This window comes from Pleurodeles waltl, chromosome 11, assembly GCF_031143425.1.
Source record: "Pleurodeles waltl isolate 20211129_DDA chromosome 11, aPleWal1.hap1.20221129, whole genome shotgun sequence".
In the NCBI taxonomy this organism is placed as follows: Eukaryota; Metazoa; Chordata; class Amphibia; order Caudata; family Salamandridae; genus Pleurodeles; species Pleurodeles waltl.
Window position 1 is genome coordinate 490,029,340 of NC_090450.1, and position 21,566 is coordinate 490,050,905.

General features: G+C 42.8%; 1 protein-coding gene across 2 annotated transcripts in view; it reads right to left on the reverse strand.

Moving 5' to 3' along the window:
* ADAM9 (ADAM metallopeptidase domain 9) overlaps positions 1 to 21,566 on the reverse strand; it is a 463,250-nt gene that overhangs the window by 233,446 nt on the left and 208,238 nt on the right. For both annotated transcript variants that reach the window (XM_069213868.1, XM_069213867.1), the window contains exon 6: positions 15,254 to 15,455. In XM_069213868.1, the coding sequence (XP_069069969.1) occupies positions 15,254 to 15,455 (202 nt within the window). The remainder of the gene's footprint in view (positions 1 to 15,253; positions 15,456 to 21,566) is intronic.

Genomic DNA, 21,566 nt, shown 5'->3' on the forward strand with positions numbered 1-21,566 from the left:
AGCGAGATGTGCCTTGGAAACTCCGGCACACCGAAGTGCTGATAGTGCTCATTCTTGTAGGTTGCGACAAATCTAACAAAGGTTCTAACCAATCTCTGAAAAGACCCTGCACCAACTTCAGATGGAGATGCAATTCATGATTCCGTAGGCACTGACGACTGGGTTTGTCAGCTCTGGAATTCAGAGAGCGCCCAAGATATTGAACCACCCGGAATATGTCATGACATTCCAGCCATGCCTGGAGATGCAGTGTCTCTTTACCCTAGGGTCCATGATCAGAATCAGTCTCATCAAAATCCAGGGTAAAGGGTGAAACTTTAGAATTATAGTCTGAATATCCTGGACTCGCTGTTCAGGAGGATAGCCAAAAAAGCACTGTGCACAGAAATACTCTCTCTAATGAAAGGGGACGTCTGAGAGGGAGTCAGGTATGATTTTGGCATATTGATATTTAGCCATAGTGAATACAGGAAGTCTGGAGGTGGGAAAGGACTGCCTGGGGCTAGCCCGCCTTCAACAGCCAGTCGTTGAGGAAGGGGAAGACTAGAATCCTTGACCACTGCAGATATGCTGTAACCAATGCTATCACCTTGGTGAACACCCAAGTAATGCTGGAAGCTAGAAGGGAACACAGAGAACTGATAATGCTTGTGGTCCATTGTGAACCACAGGTACCACATGGGCAGGAAGGATGGGAATATGGAAGAAAGCCTCCTGCAAGCGTAGCGCTAACATCCAGTCCCCAGCGTCCAGGGCAGACAGAACCTGAGCCAGCTTGAGCATCCTGAATTTCTCTTTCTTCAGGAACAAATTGAGATGGTGCAGGTCTAAAATAGGATAAAGGCATTTGTCCTTCTTGGGCACCAGGAAATAGCAGGATTAACAACTACAACTTATTTCTGATGCTGGCATCATCTTGTTGGCTCCTTTAGCCAAACAAGCCTGTACTTCCTGACAAAGCAGGGAGAGGTGGTTCTCCATCAGACGGTCTGTGGAAGATGGCATGGGGGGTCAGGGTTTTCATGAGTTGGAGTACCCACTTGTTCGAAGTCATGGACTGCCAGTGGGGCAGGTGATGTAGGATGCGGTCACACACTCCATGCTCCTGGAGATAGGAAGGTAAACAAAAGTGTTTTTTTTAAAGTTGCTGTTGAGGAGTGATAGGGGATTCGGTGGGGAGATGGCAGAGTGGGTCAGCATCTGGCTATGTGTCTCACAAGGCTTGTGGGAGCTGAGTCCACAGCCAGAAAAGGATTGTAAAGCCTGCTAGCCTTGGTGACTGGGCGGAACTAGACACAGCCTGTATAGTTTACCTGAGCCATAGAAGGGGAGAAAGGCAGAATGGGTTTGGCGTGGGGCCATGGAGAAGCTCAAGGATCTGACAGTGGCCTAGCTGTCCTTAAAGTGCACCAGCATTGCATCTGCCTTGTTGGCGAAGGGCAGGTACCACAGAAGAGCATGTCTATAAGGGATGCCAGGACAGCCTCAGAAAAGCCAGTAGATCTGACCCAGGCAAAACATCGCCGCTCACGATTCAACTGCGCAGCCTAGTAAGTCAGTCGTATCCCATTACCAGTGAATGATTAACTTTATTGTGTCTCTACCATTGGCAATAGCCTGTGTGAATATGCTTGGGCTTCTTCCGAGACTGTAGGCAGCACTTACACAACCGAATACCACACCTTGTGGGTGTATCAGCCTAAAAGGCACACAGTACTCACTGACCACAGTGCAAGGATGGTGGAAGAGAACATCCTCTTGCCAAAGGTGTCTAGCCTCTTGGATTCCCTATCCGGTGGTGTGGTAGAGAACGCACCAAGATTGTTCTTGGTTGTGGAGGTCTCCAGGATGGGGTGCTGAATGAGAAAAGCTGAGTCCCCAGGAGCGGGCGATGGCAATGGGCAATTGTCCTATTCACAGGTGCCCCTGTGCACGACTTAGCCCAGGTCCTTAGCAGGGCATCAGTGAGGGCTTTGTTAAAAGGGAGAAGGGGTTCTGAGGGGATGACTTCTGGTTGAATCATTTTTATCAAGACATTCATGGTGACTACTGCCGAGGGCAGCGTAAGACTCAAGACATCAGTCACTCACCTCACCACCATAGCAAATGAGGTCCCTTCCTCTGTAGCCACACTAGGAGGAGGGAGAAAGCCAGTTCTTGGGGAGATGTCGAGACCTGTTGCTGGAATGAGTCAGCACTTCCAACCTTGAGCAAAAGTAGGACATGGCGGCTTCTTCTGGTGTTCAGCAATGTACAGCTTTGCTTCACATTCCTGGATCACCTACAGATTCATGAGGGAGTTGTGTCCAGAGCCCAAACACCAAAGGCATACCTTATAAGAGTGTGATGCAGACATTTGCTTGCAACAGTCCCAACATGGTTTAAGTCCTGTAGATTTTGGAGGGGACATAGTTCCCTTGCACACTGAGAATCTTTGAAGAAAACATTATGTCAAATGATGAGGAAAAAGAGGAGTGTAGCTCTGGATCCACGTCAAAAGGCATGGAAAGAAAGGAAATGCATTATTTTATTTCCTCAGTCAGTATTGCTTGCCCTTTTATTGTCTTTCAGAAAACTAATCCATGTTGTATACATCATATGTCTGTCTTCTTTATTTCTGCATTTTAACATAAAACGGAATTTTATTATCGTTTGATAAAAAAAGTCTCATCTTCATTCTTTATTTCTTTTGTTAAATTGGATTTTCGTATTCATTCTCATTCTCCAATGCTGTTGACATGTTTCTGCCTGTATTGTTTCAGGCCTCAGTAGGTCGAAATAACTATTGGATTAAATATTTTGTAGACACACAGTTGAACTACTTTCAAAATATGCAATTCATTCACATTGGGGTCTGTCTTTTGACTTGCTTTTTGTGCGACCACATATTGGACTTCGCCAATGAGTATGAAAACTCTCTCTGGAGAGTTGAGAGGCCACCAATCTACAGGAATTGAGTTGGGGCCTCTAATTATGGCTGATCTATTCTAAGTAAAAGCCTGTGCTACATATAGAGCTTTAGTACACGTCTTAAACTGGGTTCTAGCTTCAGTGAACTCTTAGAACTGAAGCAGAGGTTTAACATGTCCTGCCCTAGCAGATCAAGTGACGCTCGTGTTTCAGCATGATTTGTTTCACGGATTCAAAGTGTCACCATACACCTTTTCACTTAAATACATTCTAAAGACCCTGCGTTAGGCAGTGTTATTGGAGTGGGACTGCACTAGGATAGCTCAGTAGAACTTAGCATATGCTATTACGATATGTGCATAATATGCAGGTAACAGGTTTAACAGCAGCAGGTTCAACTCGTTATAATTTTTAAAAACAAGAAAATGAGCACAGAGAGATGGACAGTAAAAATCGCTATTGCCTTCCATATTGTTGCACTATAGAACTGTAATATTAAACTCATATGAAAAGGTTTTCATTGTTAAAATACCCGCACACCAAATGTACAGTGTGATGACACACAAAGAACTGCTGATTTTCTTTCATCTGTTATTTTCGCACTTATTTACCTTTTATGGTGCTTTTGTAAAATAAAGAAATATTATTGGGGGCATGGCTACTCGAGTTTTTTTGTGTGTGCTTAGAGCGTGTGTATTATCTCTAACCAAAGATCAAAATCATAGAGGCAAGATCAAAAATCGTAGCGACAATGTAGTATCTGCAAAATACAGTTTACTTTCCAGTCAAGTTTAAGGTCTTGATGACAAATAAGCGATACATTTCCTGGGACACAGATTGTGCTGGTTTGAACTTGATGGAAACGCCTAGGCATAAAAAGTTTCAAAGAATATGGAAAACTATTGTGAATGAATACTGATTAAAAACGAAAATGTTCTTGTTTTACTACTGAAAAGCCGGAATCAATATGAAGCAAAATCTGCTCTCTGTCTAGAACAAAGGTCTAGAAGGGATGGAAAGAGTCACCAGGATATCACAATTAGGTATTTATGAATGAGTAAAGATGAGTAACTACACAATATTGTCCCATTAATCGTAGTGTGAAGAACTGCCTTTCTTCCTTCTTATATGTGATAGTAAAGCTGGATCTTGCTTCCAATCTGCTTAGCGTTGAATTATTCATATACAGGGAGTGCAGAATTATTAGGCAAATGAGTATTTTGACCACATCATCCTCTTTATGCATGTTGTCTTACTCCAAGCTGTATAGGCTCGAAAGCCTACTACCAATTAAGCATATTAGGTGATGTGCATCTCTGTAATGAGAAGGGGTGTGGTCTAATGACATCAACACCCTATATCAGGTGTGCATAATTATTAGGCAACTTCCTTTCCTTTGGCAAAATGGGTCAAAAGAAGGACTTGACAGGCTCAGAAAAGTCAAAAATAGTGAGATATCTTGCAGAGGGATGCAGCACTCTTAAAATTGCAAAGCTTCTGAAGCGTGATCATCGAACAATCAAGCGTTTCATTCAAAATAGTCAACAGGGTCGCAAGAAGCGTGTGGAAAAACCAAGGCGCAAAATAACTGCCCATGAACTGAGAAAAGTCAAGCGTGCAGCTGCCACGATGCCACTTGCCACCAGTTTGGCCATATTTCAGAGCTGCAACATCACTGGAGTGCCCAAAAGCACAAGGTGTGCAATACTCAGAGACATGGCCAAGGTAAGAAAGGCTGAAAGACGACCACCACTGAACAAGACACACAAGCTGAAACGTCAAGACTGGGCCAATAAATATCTCAAGACTGATTTTTCTAAGGTTTTATGGACTGATGAAATGAGAGTGAGTCTTGATGGGCCAGATGGATGGGCCCGTGGCTGGATTGGTAAAGGGCAGAGAGCTCCAGTCCGACTCAGACGCCAGCAAGGTGGAGGTGGAGTACTGGTTTGGGCTGGTATCATCAAAGATGAGCTTGTGGGGCCTTTTCGGGTTGAGGATGGAGTCAAGCTCAACTCCCAGTCCTACTGCCAGTTCCTGGAAGACACCTTCTTCAAGCAGTGGTACAGGAAGAAGTCTGCATCCTTCAAGAAAAACATGATTTTCATGCAGGACAATGCTCCATCACACGCGTCCAAGTACTCCACAGCGTGGCTGGCAAGAAAGGGTATAAAAGAAGGAAATCTAATGACATTGCCTCCTTGTTCACCTGATCTGAACCCCATTGAGAACCTGTGGTCCATCATCAAATGTGAGATTTACAAGGAGGGAAAACAGTACACCTCTCTGAACAGTGTCTGGGAGGCTGTGGTTGCTGCTGCACGCAATGTTGATGGTGAACAGATCAAAACACTGACAGAATCCATGGATGGCAGGCTTTTGAGTGTCCTTGCAAAGAAAGGTGGCTATATTGGTCACTGATTTGTTTTTGTTTTGTTTTTGAATGTCAGAAATGTATATTTGTGAATGTTGAGATGTTATATTGGTTTCACTGGTAATAATAAATAATTGAAATGGGTATATATATTTTTTTTGTTAAGTTGCCTAATAATTATGCACAGTAATAGTCACCTGCACACACAGATATCCCCCTAACATAGCTAAAACTAAAAACAAACTAAAAACTACTTCCAAAAATATTCAGCTTTGATATTAATGAGTTTTTTGGGTTCATTGAGAACATGGTTGTTGTTCAATAATAAAATTAATCCTCAAAAATACAACTTGCCTAATAATTCTGCACTCCCTGTATTAACATCAAAAGCTGCCTTGTGTGAAGATATTGTGACTCACAGTGTGCATTAAACATGGAGTCAAGCAGTCTGCATATGCGATCCCATATCACTTGTACAAGGAATGTATACTTCCATTAAATGAAACTGCTGTATTTTATAGATAAAAAACAAAGAAACATCGAATGAACCGTGCCTGCAAGTTCATCTCCTGGTTAAACCTGGTTTCACTCTAGCTCTCCTGTTGCAACTCTTTCTAGGGGTGTGATAATACTGCCAACATGCGAGTAGAATGACAGAGTCCAGGTTGCGCCAGAGGTGAAGGATGAGTAATGGCAAAAGCAATAATACAATGAAACACTAGGAGAGATATTAATACCTAAACTTACATTTCCATACCCTTATCAAGTTGCCTGCAATTACCAGTTTTGCTTAGAGAATCCCCAGGAAAAGAAACTTGGAGAAGATGGCAGCATACTCCATGTGTTACACAGATATTCTTCAAAGAACTGTTTCCTTACTGTGCAACTCTTGTGAAACCAGCACCAAGAATGAAGTGCTTGTATAAAGCATATGAATAAGCACATATCCCAGTGCTAGAAATGGATCCCATGGAGTTGAAATAATGAAAAGAAAACATAATTTCAGGAAGCACTTGGAACAATTTATTGACCTGTAATAGCTCAGAATTAAACTTGAACAAGGTGGAACTTCAGAAGTCTTCAGCAATTCCAAATATGTAAGCAGATTAACCAAAGTAACCAATAGTACTTAGATACAATGTGCTTGAGCAAAATCACCATTCAGTTGCACATAGCCTAAGTATCTTAACGCTCTCTGATTAAAAAATACCATAAAAAAGATCAAAGAACAAACTTCATACATATACTTGGATAAAAATTCATCTATAGAAATGTTTAACAATGGTATACTTGAATCACTAACTCTAAAGTACAGACATGCTAACAAGCCCAACCTGGGAGAATAAATATCACATTATACATTTGAATCAATTACTGGCTCATTATTGTTGGGTATCTGGACCCCGCACCACTAAGGGACTCCGGCAAGATGTATTAAGGTTTGTTGCAGTACCAATAGATTTGATTTGCAAAATCAGACTCTTTGCAACCACAAAAAGGAATTTTGGTATGTAACAAAACAGAAACTGTGATTCAGTAACACGCTGCCAAATCACAGTTTGTCTTTGCAATTACATACTGAATCGATATTTGGAAGGAGTGTCTTTAAGATGCTTCTTTTAACCTGTTTGGTGCGTCGGACTGCCTGGAGCCACCCGGCGCCATGGTGCTCGTGTGTGTCGAACTGCTCCTGGCCGTCCGACGTACACAGCACTGGAAATCCCTCTGGTGTGGGCACCAGAGCAATTTCCTATACAAAGAAACAGCCTCAGGAGCTGGGGGAGAGCTTCCCCATTTTCTGGCACTATTTCTGTGTTTTTAGGGAAACTACATTAGTGCGTGCAGAGCACCCCCATGGGTGCAGAAGGCCCACTAGCACACCAGGGAAGTTATATTTATTTTTTGTATGGGTGGGGGCTGCCTGTAAATGCCCCCACCCCCAACAAAACGGGCACAGTTTTTCTGCCCCCCTTTGGGGCAGATGTAGGCAATAGCCCCCGATCTGCTCCCCCAAAGGGGGGGGGGGCAGAAAGCCCAATTTGCACCAGGGTTTATTTTTTTTATTAGTGTAGGGGTAAGGGCTGCGCAGTGTGAGCACGTCACTGCCCCCACCCCCAAAAAATGGAAACAGTCTTTCTTAAACTCCTATGCCCCACTGGAGGGGGAGGGCCAGAAAGCCTACACTGCATCACAGACTATTAGGGGTGGGGCTGCCAAAAATAGGCATGGCAATCCCACCACCCCCCAAAATGTGCAAAGTCTTTCTGGCACCCCTCCCCCGCTGAATAAAGCCTCTCATTCCTACGAGAAGTAAAAGGAGATTTGAATTTTGGGTGCTGATTTAATATGTTGGCCAGCAGAGCTTGGCTAGCTCCCAATATCATCACACTTGTAATAATGAACGGCTGCACTTTTTGGCATGGATAAGCTGCTACCTACAAAATACTACCAGACTCAGTCACTTCTGAAAAGGACACATCTGGGGAAGTCCAGGGTGGTGTGCATCAAATGCACCCTACAACATTTTCTTCCCCACAATGCCCTGCAAACCTCCACCTGCACTAGTAACAGCCACACAAGTGGGGCAACGTTTTTATTGGCACAGGTAGGGCAATGTTGAGTGGTAGGAATTTTGTGGGTTCCTGCAGATTCTGGAAGTGTCTATCACAGAAATGTAAAGAAAATGCGTGATTTCAGGAAAAGTTTGAGGTCTGCAGGGCGTTGTGGGTATGAAAATATAATGGGATCCACGAAAGTCACACCATCCTGGATTCTTCTAGGAGTCTAGTTTTAAAAACTGTACTGGTTGGCTAGGTTTCCCTAGGTGCATGTGAGGAAAATGTGTTTTTTTAGTCAAAGTTTAAGGTTTATAAGAGATTCTGGGTAAAATAATTTGGTGAGAGCCACGCCAGTCAGCCCACCCTGGATACCCCTAGGGGGCTAGTTTTAAAAAAATGTACAGGTTGCATAGGGTTCCCTAGGTGTCGGCTGAGGTCGGGTCCAAAATCTAGAGCTACCCACAATGAAAAAAGAGGGTCAAGTTCTGGGTGGAAAAATGTGCTGCGTCCATGTTGCAATTTGAGCTGTTTCCTGATGCGGGCACTAGGCATACCTACACAAGTGAGGTATCATTTTTATCGGGAAACTTGTGGGAACATAGAATAGTAGAACATTTGTTATTACCAACTAGATTTTGTTACATTTGTGCCTTTCAAATGTAAGCCATTGTATAAGAAAGATGACATTTTGAAAAATACCCTCCAAATCATACGTTAGTATGGGTACCTACACCCATTTTTCACTCTGCTTATTTCGCTATAAGATTTGGTCTATACTCTACACTCAATGAAAAGCCTTTGTGTGGTGCAGCTCAGTTTTTTGCTCTGGATAGCTTGGAGAACCTACAAATTCTATATATCCCCGCAACCAAAAGAGGCTAGCGGATCTAATTATATATTGCTTTTGTGAATCTGCCATCATGACAAAAAGTCACAGCTGAAAATGTCACAAATGCCTGTTTTTTTCCTTGTCATTTTCAATATTTCTTATTTTCAACAGTTATTTTTGTTGGGAAAATCTTGAAGGATCTACACATACGACCCCTTGATGAATTGAGAATTTTGTCTACTGTCCGAAATCTATAGCTTTCAGGATCATCCATGGATTTTATACTGGTTTCTAACACAAACTAGAAGTAGGTTCCAAGCGCAAAAAAAAGGGAAAATAGATTATCTCTTAGAAAATTGCTAAAACTGTGGTTCAAAATTAGCTTTTTGATTCAGCTCTGCATGTTCCTGAAAGCTGGGAAGATGGTGGCTTTAGTACAGCAAACTGTTCGTAAATGCCATTTTTAGGGGGGAAAAAACAGACTCTTATCTGGAGCACTTTTTCCTATTTTTTTAAAAACCTCAAAATGTAGCTACATTTTTCCTATTTTCTCCACACCTCCAGGGGAATTCGCAAACCCTGGGCACCTTTACAATCTCCAGGATGTTGGAAAAAAAAGATGGAAATTTGGCATGGATACCTTACGTGTACAAAACGTTATGGAGGCCTAAGCACAACACAAACTACCCCAAATAGGGCCCAGCATTAGCTCAGGAGCAAAAGGGTTAAATAAGGATTCTAAATGGGATTAATTACCATTTTGGAGCTCAAACCCGGTCAGTAAACATTTATTTATTACCAACTACACAAAGACAGTGGTAATCCATTGACAAACTGGAAGGGGTCACAAGGGACCCTTTCCCCTTTGTGAATGTTGACAATAACATTTTTAAGTGGTTCAATGGAACACTGCCTTCTCTTAAAAATGTTGAACTTTCATGAGGGTCTAGTTTGACAGTGGAGCTATCGTTAGACAGTGATATTATACTTATAACCAGGGGAAGGGCTTTGTCCACCCAAATGTTGGGTACCAGGTTTACACAGCTTGATTGGGCAGTACTTGTTAGCTTCCTCTGAAAAAGTGCTTAGCATGCACTTGTATTGGGCTTCTCTCAGTAAGGTCTGAGTTTGTGTTGGGCTGCTTTCACAAGTGGATCCTGTAACTCAGCCCTGGCGACAGGCGAATGGGCTTTACTGCTGCAAAGAGAGACAAGCTGTGATTCTGTGGTGGGCTGCTTCTTGGTCCCTCCGCCTCTGCCCAAGTACCCAAGGCAATGCACCTCTTTCTGTCAAACCGTTACCTCCAAATTTCTGCCCTTTTTGGCGTACCCTAATCCACACTTAATGCCCCAAGGATAGGTTCACCCCTCTGAAGGTAAATGCATTATTTCTTTATGACGTTCCTTTTGAACTTTGTGTGCGTCGGTCCCTAACCAGCAGGTGTGTTACTTTTTCAGCTTCATGCTTGAGCTGTTCTCTCTCTGTGCTGTCATATTTTTTCAGGTTTTCACACTTATCTTAGCAATTAATTATTCCTTCTTATTGCATCGCCGTTGCCACTACATCGTTCGGTGCAGTTATTCTGAATCACTTGTTTGATAAAGGAGTAATGGGCAGGATTGAGTGAATGGTACCTTCTATCGGTGAAAGGGAATACTTTATTGCTATTGTTTCTTTTTCTGATGCTTATGTACAGTACTTTGCAGACTGCTACCCACTTTGCTTTGCACTACTGTGGGAAGATATGTCATGACCTTTTGTGAGTGAGTTTAGGGGGTGTGCCTGTCAAAATGCAAGGGGAGAGATGGTCCTATATGATTGAAGGAAGAGGACTAAGTGGCATGTCAGTGCGAGTGTCATACTTGGGTGAGGGCAAAGTGAGTAATGCGTCTGAGTTTGGGGTATCTATATGTATTAAGGGGAGTGTATGTGTAAGTGTGGTGAGCTGTACCTGTGTGAGTGTACAGTGATGGGTGTGCTGTGTGAGTTTAGGGTGGGGGTGGTGCCTGTGTGGGTGTAGAGTGATGGGTGTCTATATATGAGCGCAGGGTAAGTATTGTGCCAAAGAGCAGGGTTTAATTGTGTGTTGTGAGTGTAGTGGATGGATGTGCATTTGTGAGTGGAGGGTAAGGGGTGTGCCTGTGTGAATGAAGGATGATCTTAATGCTCGCTGTGGGTGCAGGGTGAGCTCTGTTCCCAAGTAGGTGCAGGGTGAATGTGTGTAGATATGAGTACAGGGTGCAACACATTAAAGCCAGACTTATGGAGATTGCCAATATTTAATAAAAAGAAAAAACAAATCCTGTTTTCCTGTGAGGAAAACGGGTTGCATTGAAAAAAAAAAAAATTGCTTTATTTAAAAGCAATCACAAACGTGGTGGACTGCTGAACCAGCAGGCCACCGTCCCAGTGATGGCTACGAATCATAAACGTTTTGCAATTTGCAACCTACTTCATTAATATTCATGAGATGGGTCAAATTGCCACCCACTACAATTCAATATTTTGCGAACTGACCTATTAATACATAGGCCAGTTGAGAAACTACCACACTGGTTGCAAAGATACTGGTCACAAATGTGACCAGCATTTTACAACCAGTCCCTAGTACCCTGGTACAGCTCACCCTTACTTTGTAAAGAAATTCTACAAATAACACTCTGGTAACCAATAAAAACGCTAGCACTAAAAGATCATATAACTGGTACACTTCACTTTATAAATGGGGAGTAATATAAATTAACTCCCACTAAAAAATACATGCAAAACTTATGTAAAATACCCAAATAGAAGCCTCCTCCTATCAAGCTTTTCCTTCCCATCCAGCCCAATTCTATCTGATTTAACTCCCTATCGTTTGGCAGTTAGCAGAGGTCAGGGAAACTACATTGTTCTTTAAATATGGCAGGCCACATCTACATGCCAAATGCTGACCATCAGAGTTGTATTTACTGAATTCCTCTTCTATTCTATAATTGTATACATATTTACTGATCCATCTATTAAATATTTCTGTTATTTTCCAGTCATATTCTTTTAGAAGTCTATAGCTCAGTATCACTTTTGGTCTCTTCAAAGTATCTCAGTAGAATCAAACAATACAAGTAATCCTAGTTTCCATCATGGGCACCTTTATTAAAAACCTTACTGTAAGTGGGTAATAAGAAACCTGTTTTTTCTTAGTAGATCTTTATTGATTTTCTTACAACATACATGATGTACATGTACTGCTAACAACCCATTTTAATCCACAGTGCTCCAATGTACCACTTGCGGCTGCTGTCAGGAAGGGGTGGAGGAGAAGAGGGGGAGCAGCTCGCGGAGTGGGGGCTGTGGGGGAGGGGCAGTTAAAAAAATAATAATAAACATACCTGCCCCTCTGAGATCCGCCGCTCTCGCCGTCTCATCTTCTTCCCTCCCCAACCAATCCTGACGCTACTCTCATGCTATTACACAGCAAGAAAGACGTGCGGTGATTGTCCATAGCAGGCAAAAATGCTGCTCAGGAAGGATGTGGGGCACTGCGCTTGATCTTCACCTGGCTGTAAAATACAGCAGAGTGGAGAGTTTCTAAGTGCGCATGTCAGTTTAGCCGGCCTTGGACAGCCAGCCAAACTGACATGCTCACTTAGCAGCGCACCACTACTTCTCCTCCACTTGTTGATGTGGAGGAGGCTGGCCCCGCCCCACCTACGAAATAGGAAAAATAAAGGAATAATAAAATACTTTTTTATCCCTTTATTTTTCTGCTTTCAGCAATGGGGCGATGGCCCTCTGCCATAGCGGAGGGGCCACCCTTCCAATGTACTAATCTATTTTACTGTATATCCCAGCATTACATGTACCAAAATCTCCAGGGATTATTTTATATTCTGAGTTTCAAGAAAAAAAGAAATCAAACATACAACACATACTCAAGTGTTAACATATTGTAACCACTATTAGTAACATATGAGTGCAGCAGACGCCGTATCCCCTGTATCCAGCACACAAAAAACAAAGAAGGTAAGAACTTAAGAAGAGTGCAAGCATTCTGCTTTGTAAGGGGGCCACTCTATCATTTGCCGTTCTAACGCAAGTGCTGTTTAGCCTCACAGGGGTCCGGTGTTAGATTTTGCCATTTTCTAAATAGCCATTCCACCATGCATGACATAGGTCTGAGCCACCTGTGATGGGTTTGAAGAGAGCATCAACTTTGCTACACACCCAGTTCCACTAATCCTTCTGCCAGTTTTTGACCATAGGTGCAGAGGTAGCCTTCTATGACACTTCAATGCATCCTTAAACTTGCACAAGGGCCAGGTCTATGAATTTATATACATAATTTTTTTTTTAGTTCAAGACCTCCAGCCCAGGAGGCACTTATGTCACTCAGGGATTGCAAGCCCTTCATCTAAGAACCGTAATATCACCAGACACTGCCATACCATGTGCTGAATAGCTGCCTCATCCTCAGACTATCTTGGGCATGCAGGTGATGCTCCTGGGTACACTTGTGCTATGTATGTTGGGGTTGGATATGTGTGATGAGCATAAATGAACTTGGTCAATTTGTACCTGGAGTTTTTGGATATAGATTTTATGGTGTGTATATATTTCACCCACTTATATTTCGTCAATTCCAGCCCAAGTGTTGTTTCCACCATTCTTTTAATGGACCAAATTTCACCCGCAAAGTTCTGCAGCAGTACGGAATACAGACAGATGACTGCCTTCCTATGTGAGCCATGTGTCAAGAGCGTGTGAAGTGGCAATGAACTGGTGGGCTCCCCAAGAATGGTATCGCAGGACTTTGCCACTAATTGCAACAGCGAGCTTTATAACAATAAAAATTGGCCCAGTGTATCTCATAAGTGTCCTTTAAGTTGTGGAGCGTCCTCAGCACCATGCCTTCAAATACATCCTTCCATGCTTGTATGTCCCTCTTCGACCATCGGCATATGTCGTTGGTAATCATCAGTCGTCTACAGTGTGATAGGTTTCATAAAGAGAGCTCTGAGGCGTATGGACACAAGCCAGTTTTCACCTGCATATACGTTTCCAACATTATTGTGGCTCATTTAGGAGTAAATGCTCTCTCACAGGACCCCTTTCCCATACGTTTTCAGTATCTGAACCCCTTGTAGGTGTTTGATAGCATCTTGCATCTCAGGATCCAAGGGTGTTGCAAACCAACGCCATTGCAACTGTACAGCCGCACAGTATAGTTCATAGTTAGAGGCACCCAGTTTTCCCTCTGCCAACAGAGCATGTCTTCAGAACTGTCACGCTCCATCTGCTCCCTCACCAAAGCACTAATGTCAAAAGAGTTTGGAACAGCATTTTGGAGACTGCCACTCAGCTGATCATCAACAGCAGCAAAGTGTCCCAAAACGGTACTGATTGTCAAATTGATGTGATCACTTATCCTGTATTGCTCTAATAAGTTTGTCTCTCTGTGATATAAATGTACACCCCGATAGCTCATGGTGGCGAAAGCCAAGCGGAGTTCCATGGTGGGGTGAATCTATGCACCTCTCCTGACCACTTGGTCAATAGGAATAACCATGGCATATCTCAGTTAACTTTCAGCCCAGACAGTTCACCAAGATCATCTATTAGTCCCATTAAACACCCAGGGTGTTGCTATCAGTGGACAACTCACGAAGGTTTATTGGACCGTCATCCGCCTACATAGAGACAATCTGCGAGTCATTTTTTATGGGTATTCCCCATTCAGCAACCCACGTTCATAGCATGCAAGGTGTTCCATCTGTAGTGTAAAAATAGTAGGTGACAAAACGCGGAGCTGCCTGGTACTCCTGGGTATCTGTATTGCTTGTGAGATCACCCTACCGGTGCTTATCCCTGGCACTGGCTCATTATGTTACAGTTGCAGCCACTGTAAAAATTTCTGGTCAGTGTCACAGCGGTCTAGTACTTCCAACAGCAATGGCCAACTAACCTTATGATAAGCTTTTTTGATATCTAGAAAGGACACAAAGTGCTTGGCGCCATGTCCAGTCCATACTTCAAACAGGCGTCACAGACTGAGGAATGTGTTCCAGCCAGGAATAAATCCTGTTTGATCACGATGGACTGCAGTTTGGGGTATATGTGTTTAGTTGTTTAGCCAGGCCTTTCCCCAGAATTTTATAATCTAGATTCAGCAATTTTAAAACCAGTTAATACTGATGAATATCTCTCTCTAAAAATATTTTTAAAACATTGCCTATAATGAAACATTTTCATTTTTAAATCAAATTGTAATAGGACTGTAGCTTGAAGAGCCAATTAGAATGTTAGGTTTAAAATAGAAAAAATAAGGAAATTGGGTTTTTTAGGAAGATGCATCACAGATGAGAAACCCAGAATGCTCAAGAGCCACACAGCCCACTTTTTAGTAGACTCAAATAGCTATGGCACTGACACACAATCAACTGTAAAGTAAATGGCAGCAGGTATCTTCTCAGGTTCCTGTTCTTTCAGTCTTAGACCAAATAGAGGATCTTGCTGTCAAAATATTAGTCACAACGCTGCTGAGAGGTAGCTCAATGCATGTCAACCACTCTGTCAACCTGACCCGTGTAGATGTACACGTACCCGTAGTAGCTGGCTCATAGAGGGCGGGTGGAGTTCATCTGTTTCTTCGTCCTCTGGAACGACCGGATGCTGGTTGTTTGTGGTCCCACACATCATAGGTTCGCTCTTCACATTTTCTAAGCGATAGATCAGATGCTGGAAATCCGTGGAAGACTCCAGCGGCTCAATGCCATAGCTGACATTCTCCAGCTGCAGCAACCCCCTGTGAGCGGAAAACAAACATCACCTGTGGTTACCTATTGAAGCGTACAAACACGGTGTGGGATAGGGCAGGGCAATAGCTTACGTAGAAAATGGCAGCAGTGTACACAGGTTAACATCAACAACTGTCATATATAACGTAAATTTCAAGAACAACATATCAGAATTGAAAGGGATATTCCTGCAGGAGGAAGCTCCATCCCTTCTTTCACGTTAGATAGGTTTAAAAATCAAGATTTGGTCAGGTTAATTTTGAAGCCTGATACCTTCCGACATTCTTTTAGTTTCTCTTGAAGAGCTGTCAGTCAGTAACTCCAGTTGGCCACTATTACCATAATGTCATTTGTACACACAGCTAGTTTATATTCCTCCCCTATTATCTTTACCACTTTTATACATTAATTCAGGCAAATCTCCCCAACCCCTCTCCCCCACGGGATTCTGCAGTGAGGACAAAAAGCATGGAAGAGAGCGGAAATCCTTGCCTGCCCCCCTTTACATCACACATATAGAACAGGAGGTGCTTTTCACCCGGACTGTCGTGGTTAGACTCTTGTGCCCAAAGAGCACCCAGCCCTTGAACCCAACCCAAACGTTCTCAAAGTATATTCAGGAAATCGCCAATGAACCATGAAAAAAGCTTTTCCAGTGTAACTATCAGCGCTCACTTTCAGGTTCTCTGTGCTTTATCTATGATGCACAAAATGAATTTTCTTTGTGTTCTCTCCATATCACCTACTCAAGATGAAGCCAGACTGGTCTAATTCCAGAATACCCGGCAGAACCCTCCGCAGTCTCGAAGCCAAATTCCCTGTAAAGATTCTAACAACTGCATCTAGCAGAGATGCAGGCCCCTACCGCATAGGGATGGGTCTTAGTCTGGCTTTGGGGTCATAGAGATCGCTGCTTGTGTCATCATCTCTGTTACACCTTCTGTTTTACTGAATGTCTTGAACAACATGGCCTGTAGCGGAGCGATGTATGTGCAGAAGGTTTTTAAAAGGCTGCAATAAAACCATCGGGCTTCGAGGTTTACTTGTCTTGAGTTTGGCTATGCTCAATATTACGTCTTCGGTTCTTATGGGTCCACGTTTTTCTTTTGCCAACTATTGCTGCCTAACCATGGATAGTCTATTTTGTCATCTGACGCTTTTGTTCCCTTATACAGCTGTTCGTAGTAGTCACCAAATGTATCTGATATCCTTACAATGTCGAAACTCAATAAGCAATTCGGAATAAAAATTTTCATCACACTCTTAACATTTTTGCCCCGTTTACTCGCTAAGAGTCTGTCTGCCTGACTGCTACCATCATAGCATTTCAGCTTAATGCATAACAGGACGTACTCTGTCATATGAGCCTTAACTACACCACGTTTGATCTATATTTTATCGAATTTAGCAATTTTGTGTTTATTTTATAATTCTCTCCGTTGGCTTTCAAGAGATTCCTTTTCTATTCTTTCTATATTTAGTTTTGCTGAAGTTGACAGGAATTTCCCTCTCATAATAGCCTGCAGGGCATCTCAAAACACTCGTCTTCTAGTTCTTTTTTGTCATTATTCTATAGCCATAACAGCAAAAGTGTTTCTATTCCTTGCGCTAATGGATTGGGTGGCATCAGTCTCTCACTAAGCTGCTATCCAGTCCTTCTTCCTGTTTCTCCCGCTACCTGAATGTCTAGCTCAATGGGTGCTTGGTTTGAAATGGTAATGAGGCCAATTTTCTACGTTTGTATCCTGTACACTAGTGCAGATGCCACTCTTGCAAAGCTTTCCAGACAGTTACATAAAAAATATAGTTGATTTCGGTTGGGTGCTGTGTTTGACAGATGTAATGTAATCAAGTTCCACCTGTCATAGCCACTTAAGCCTAGTTTGGTCAGAGAGCTGGTATGGCTTACTCTTGAACAAGCCAGTCCCTCGATTTGTCCAAGACCAGATTCAGGACACACTCTACAAGTTCTAATTGGGCTACTGTCAATGGTTACCCTCAAGAATTTTTCTTGGGAGTCATTTGAAGCATAAGCTGAGCAAGTCTTAGCTCTCTGACTTTTAACACTGTACCTACGGCTCTTCCCTTCTTATCTTCCTGTAGCAAATGTGCCTTTTCTGTATGATCACTCCAGAATGTTTGTTTACACTTTAACCCTGCTAAGCACAAGTCAAGATAAGTAAAGTGCCTGTGGTCTCCCTTTAATTATGGTTAAGTTGGCTTACCCCTGACTGTCGTACTTAATTTGCCTATAAGTCCATAGTATAATGTGTAGGAAATGCACAGAGGGCCTGGAAATTAAATGCCACCTGTGGACTGCAGCACCCATTATTGGGTCCCTCCAAGGGCAGTAGTCCTAAGTCATATTGATTTCCCTTAGAGTGGTGCCATGTGGGGTCTGTTAACTGACTGCATACATTCACATAGTCTAGGGCCTGGGTCACACTCATTGTTGGCTAAAGAAACAACAATGTGCGTGTCGTCTGCATATGAAGTTAAAGTAAAGTCAAAAGACTGAACCAGCTCGGTGAGAGGGGTTACATCAATATTAAAAAGGGTTAGGCTAAGTGAAGATCCTTGGGGGACCCCACAAGGGAAAGAAAAAGGGTGTGAGACTCACGGATTGCTCATGACCGGAAAGAAAGATGTTCAGCAGGTCCCTAGCAGAGCCGCAGATTCCGATTCTAGCCAGTTGATTTATCAACAGCTGGTGGCTGACCGTGTCAAAGGCCACCGAGAGAGTAAGAGAGTCAAGTTCCTTCCCCGATCAAGCTCCAGCCTGATTTCCTGAGTAACCTTAAGCAAGTCTGTTACCGTGCTATGGCCGCTACGGAAACCAAGGTGGGTAGCATCCAAGAGATTGTTATGTTGGATGTACTCAGTGAGTTGCATGTTTATGATTTTCTTAACAATTTTAGCAGGCATGAGATTAGGCGGTAGTTGTTTAGGTCTGTATCGTCCAAAGAGGTATTTTTTAGCAAGGGAAGCCACAAGGTGTTTTTCCAGACAATAGGGAAAATCCCACACTAAAACATATGACCAAAAATGGTAGTGAGTAGAGACGCAATACTCTCTGCCACAAGCTTAATCACGTTAGTGGGGGCATGGGTTGAGAGGGGAGCAGGAAGATGTAGAGCAAATTAGCCTAGAGACCTCCTCAACAGGGAGTTGAGTAAATGTATTGAAATGCTGTGGTTTTGAGGGAGATGACGCATGACTGTCATTGCCGTTGGAGGATGTTGTAGATGAGAAATCATTAGATATGGCCCCCTCCTTATTCCTAAAAAAGGAGGCCAAGTAGTTGCAGAAGGATGGAGTCAAAGGACATAAAATTAAAGGGGAGTTTTTAGACAGCATGGAGACAGTTTGAAACAGTTCTCTAGTGGAGTTTTTGGCCTCTTATCAGTTTGGTGAAATATGCACCCTTTTCCTTAGCAATGAGCGTCTTATAATTGGCTAAGCATATTTTTGTATTTATATACATATTTTATATATTATATAAAAATATATTTTTATTATTTTATGTATTTATATTTTATGGAGATCGTAATACAGCGGATGAGATACCCATCACGTTTGACACTGAGAATTCCATCCGTCAGGAACTAAATCAGGCCCTAACTCAGAAGGACAAGTGGATTTGTTGTGTCTGACCCCATTTCCATTACAAGTAGCCTGAAATAACATCTAGTTCCCGGTCTACCAATTCTATGGATTATTAGTGGACCTTAGTGCTTTGCAGAGATAGCTTCACTTAAATCTTTACAAATTCATATCCCCGGTTATTATTATTAGATTTTTGTTGTTGGTATTATTTTATAAAATTCAAATTGACTATTTTTCTAATTCAGATTGAAATTTCTATGGTTCGATAGTTTGACTTTATTACTGTTTTGGTACATCATAAATACTTTACAAATATACTTTAAGTTTAGCCTGTTTGTGCCATAACTATGTGTAGGTGTTAATTTGTTGGTTTTGGGGTTCACCCTCAACATTAATTATTCCTTGAGGTGAGGGACTGCCCACCTCAAATAATAATCAGCTTTCTTATACTATCCATATTTGTTTGGCTGCACCTTTTGGTAGAAGAAGCCTTTTGTGCACAAAACAGACAGTAGAAGATGCATTTTCTGCACAAAACAGATATCTCCCCCATACTGTCCAACCAACTAAGAACTATGTGCCACTTGACTGGTGCATTAAGACCTTGCACATTCATAATTATTTTAAATGCTGCTACCGTGTTGTGGGGTGAGTGTTTTCTTCAGTGTCCACCAGCCCATATCCTAGTGTCATATGTCCCCTTTTCCCATATACTATTTAAAACTGAACCAAAAACTTTCTCTACCATGAATAATTGACTCATTTCTAGGAGACCACATCCTATCCTTCGCTATATCTTCTTTGTACTGCTCCCTCGATGTGCAATTAACTTCACACCTTTCTTAATTGCTCTTAGTTTTCCCATTCTCCTGGGGACAGCTTTTGAATCTCACATGCCCCCCATTACTTCAATACTATTTTACAACACTGCCGACTGTCAACTCTCTAAATGCATGCTGCTTCTGTAAATTTATTGGAGCAGATCCTAAAAAAGCGATATGTTCTGCCCCTCAAATTCAAGCTCTCTTTTCCTTTGTATTATGCTCATAATCCTTCTTTTTAACTAATATTTGTAAATTCTCAGTGGAGTATCTGGGACACTCATGTTCTTGTTGTACCCCTCAATTCTGTTTTTTTTCCTAGCGTAATTTCCTCTTTGGAGTCTGGTCCTAATATGTAACAGAACAGGCATTGCACTAAGTTCTCCAGGCCTACATTTCCCATTATGCAGATTTTGGGTCTTTTGCCAGTGGTCTTTTATGTTGTTGTCTCTGCACCAATTTGCTGAGGTTACTGTCCTGTATAAGGTGTCTTTCAACATTGTGCAGTTTTGGTTCTCTCTCCCACTATTTGATTCTGCTGTGTAAGTGCCAAAGGTGCCTCTTTGGGCCTTTTCAGAGACTTTACCCCTGTTCCACTTTTCGGCCTACTGCATCTCCCTGCCTAAATCTTGTCCTGTGGGGCTATTGTGAATTCTCATCTGCACCAGCCGCCTATACTCAGTTGATATATTCCCTGTTGATCTCATGGCTAGGTTGAAGGCCATGTCTCCTTTTCTCAAATTTGGTGTGGAGATTTCACTGTTTAGCTGCTGCTATCCTGCGACAGGACGTGAGTCTTGTGAGCTGTGGTCCACTCTTTCTATATGTGCTAGGGTAAGCAATGTCTTCTCCTCTGATGGCCAATTCCGTGCTGTGTACGAGGGTCTCTCCTAGGCTCCCACACTCTTCATTTGTTGCTGTGCTCTTGGGGCAGAATACTCCTGCCCACTTCTTTAAGGGGTCCATTCAGGATCACTCACCGCCTCTGGCTTTGCTTGCTTGTAGTCGGCTAGATTGCTGCTCAACAAATGCCTTACCTCTTCTTCATTGCCACTCTCTGCTCCCCAACAGGTAGGGGTCCCACAGCACCCCGCTGTCAGCAGTTCCACAGCATTCGAGGCAGGCACTGGAATACACAGACCACCAAGCCGAGGAGACACCATGCTAGCCCAACTGTCCTGGGGTGCATGAGCATGCCAAATGTTTCCATAGTCACACACAAGCTTAATGCAGAAGCTAGGGCAGGCCGAAGTAGTTTCTATACCTTAGTTGGGTGCTGTTAGTCCACAGTGAAGTGAGGGGAGGCTTTCAATTTGTTGCAATGGGCCTACACCCCTGCATGCAAGCTGCTGCCCTTAATGCGGGCAGCAGATTCAGATCCTTGTGGGCGCCATCTTGTTTTCTTTCCACTAGATGTAGAGCCGCTATTTTGTTTGAAACCCGAGCTGATGGCCCCTCCTTTGGGTGTGATCTGACACTATGTCAGTGGCTGGTCCCTAGGGGCCAGTTTCTGTGGTCCTTGTTTCGTTTTATGAGCCGTAGGCTGTAGTTTAGCTGGCCCAGTCCGAGGAGAGATAAAACGCCCAGTTACGTGGTCGCCATCTGAGGAAAGCTCATTTAGTCCACTCTGGAATGCATTAAAAATAGGAGATTGCAATTTTCCCTCCTACAAATCTTGGTTGCAGCACTGGG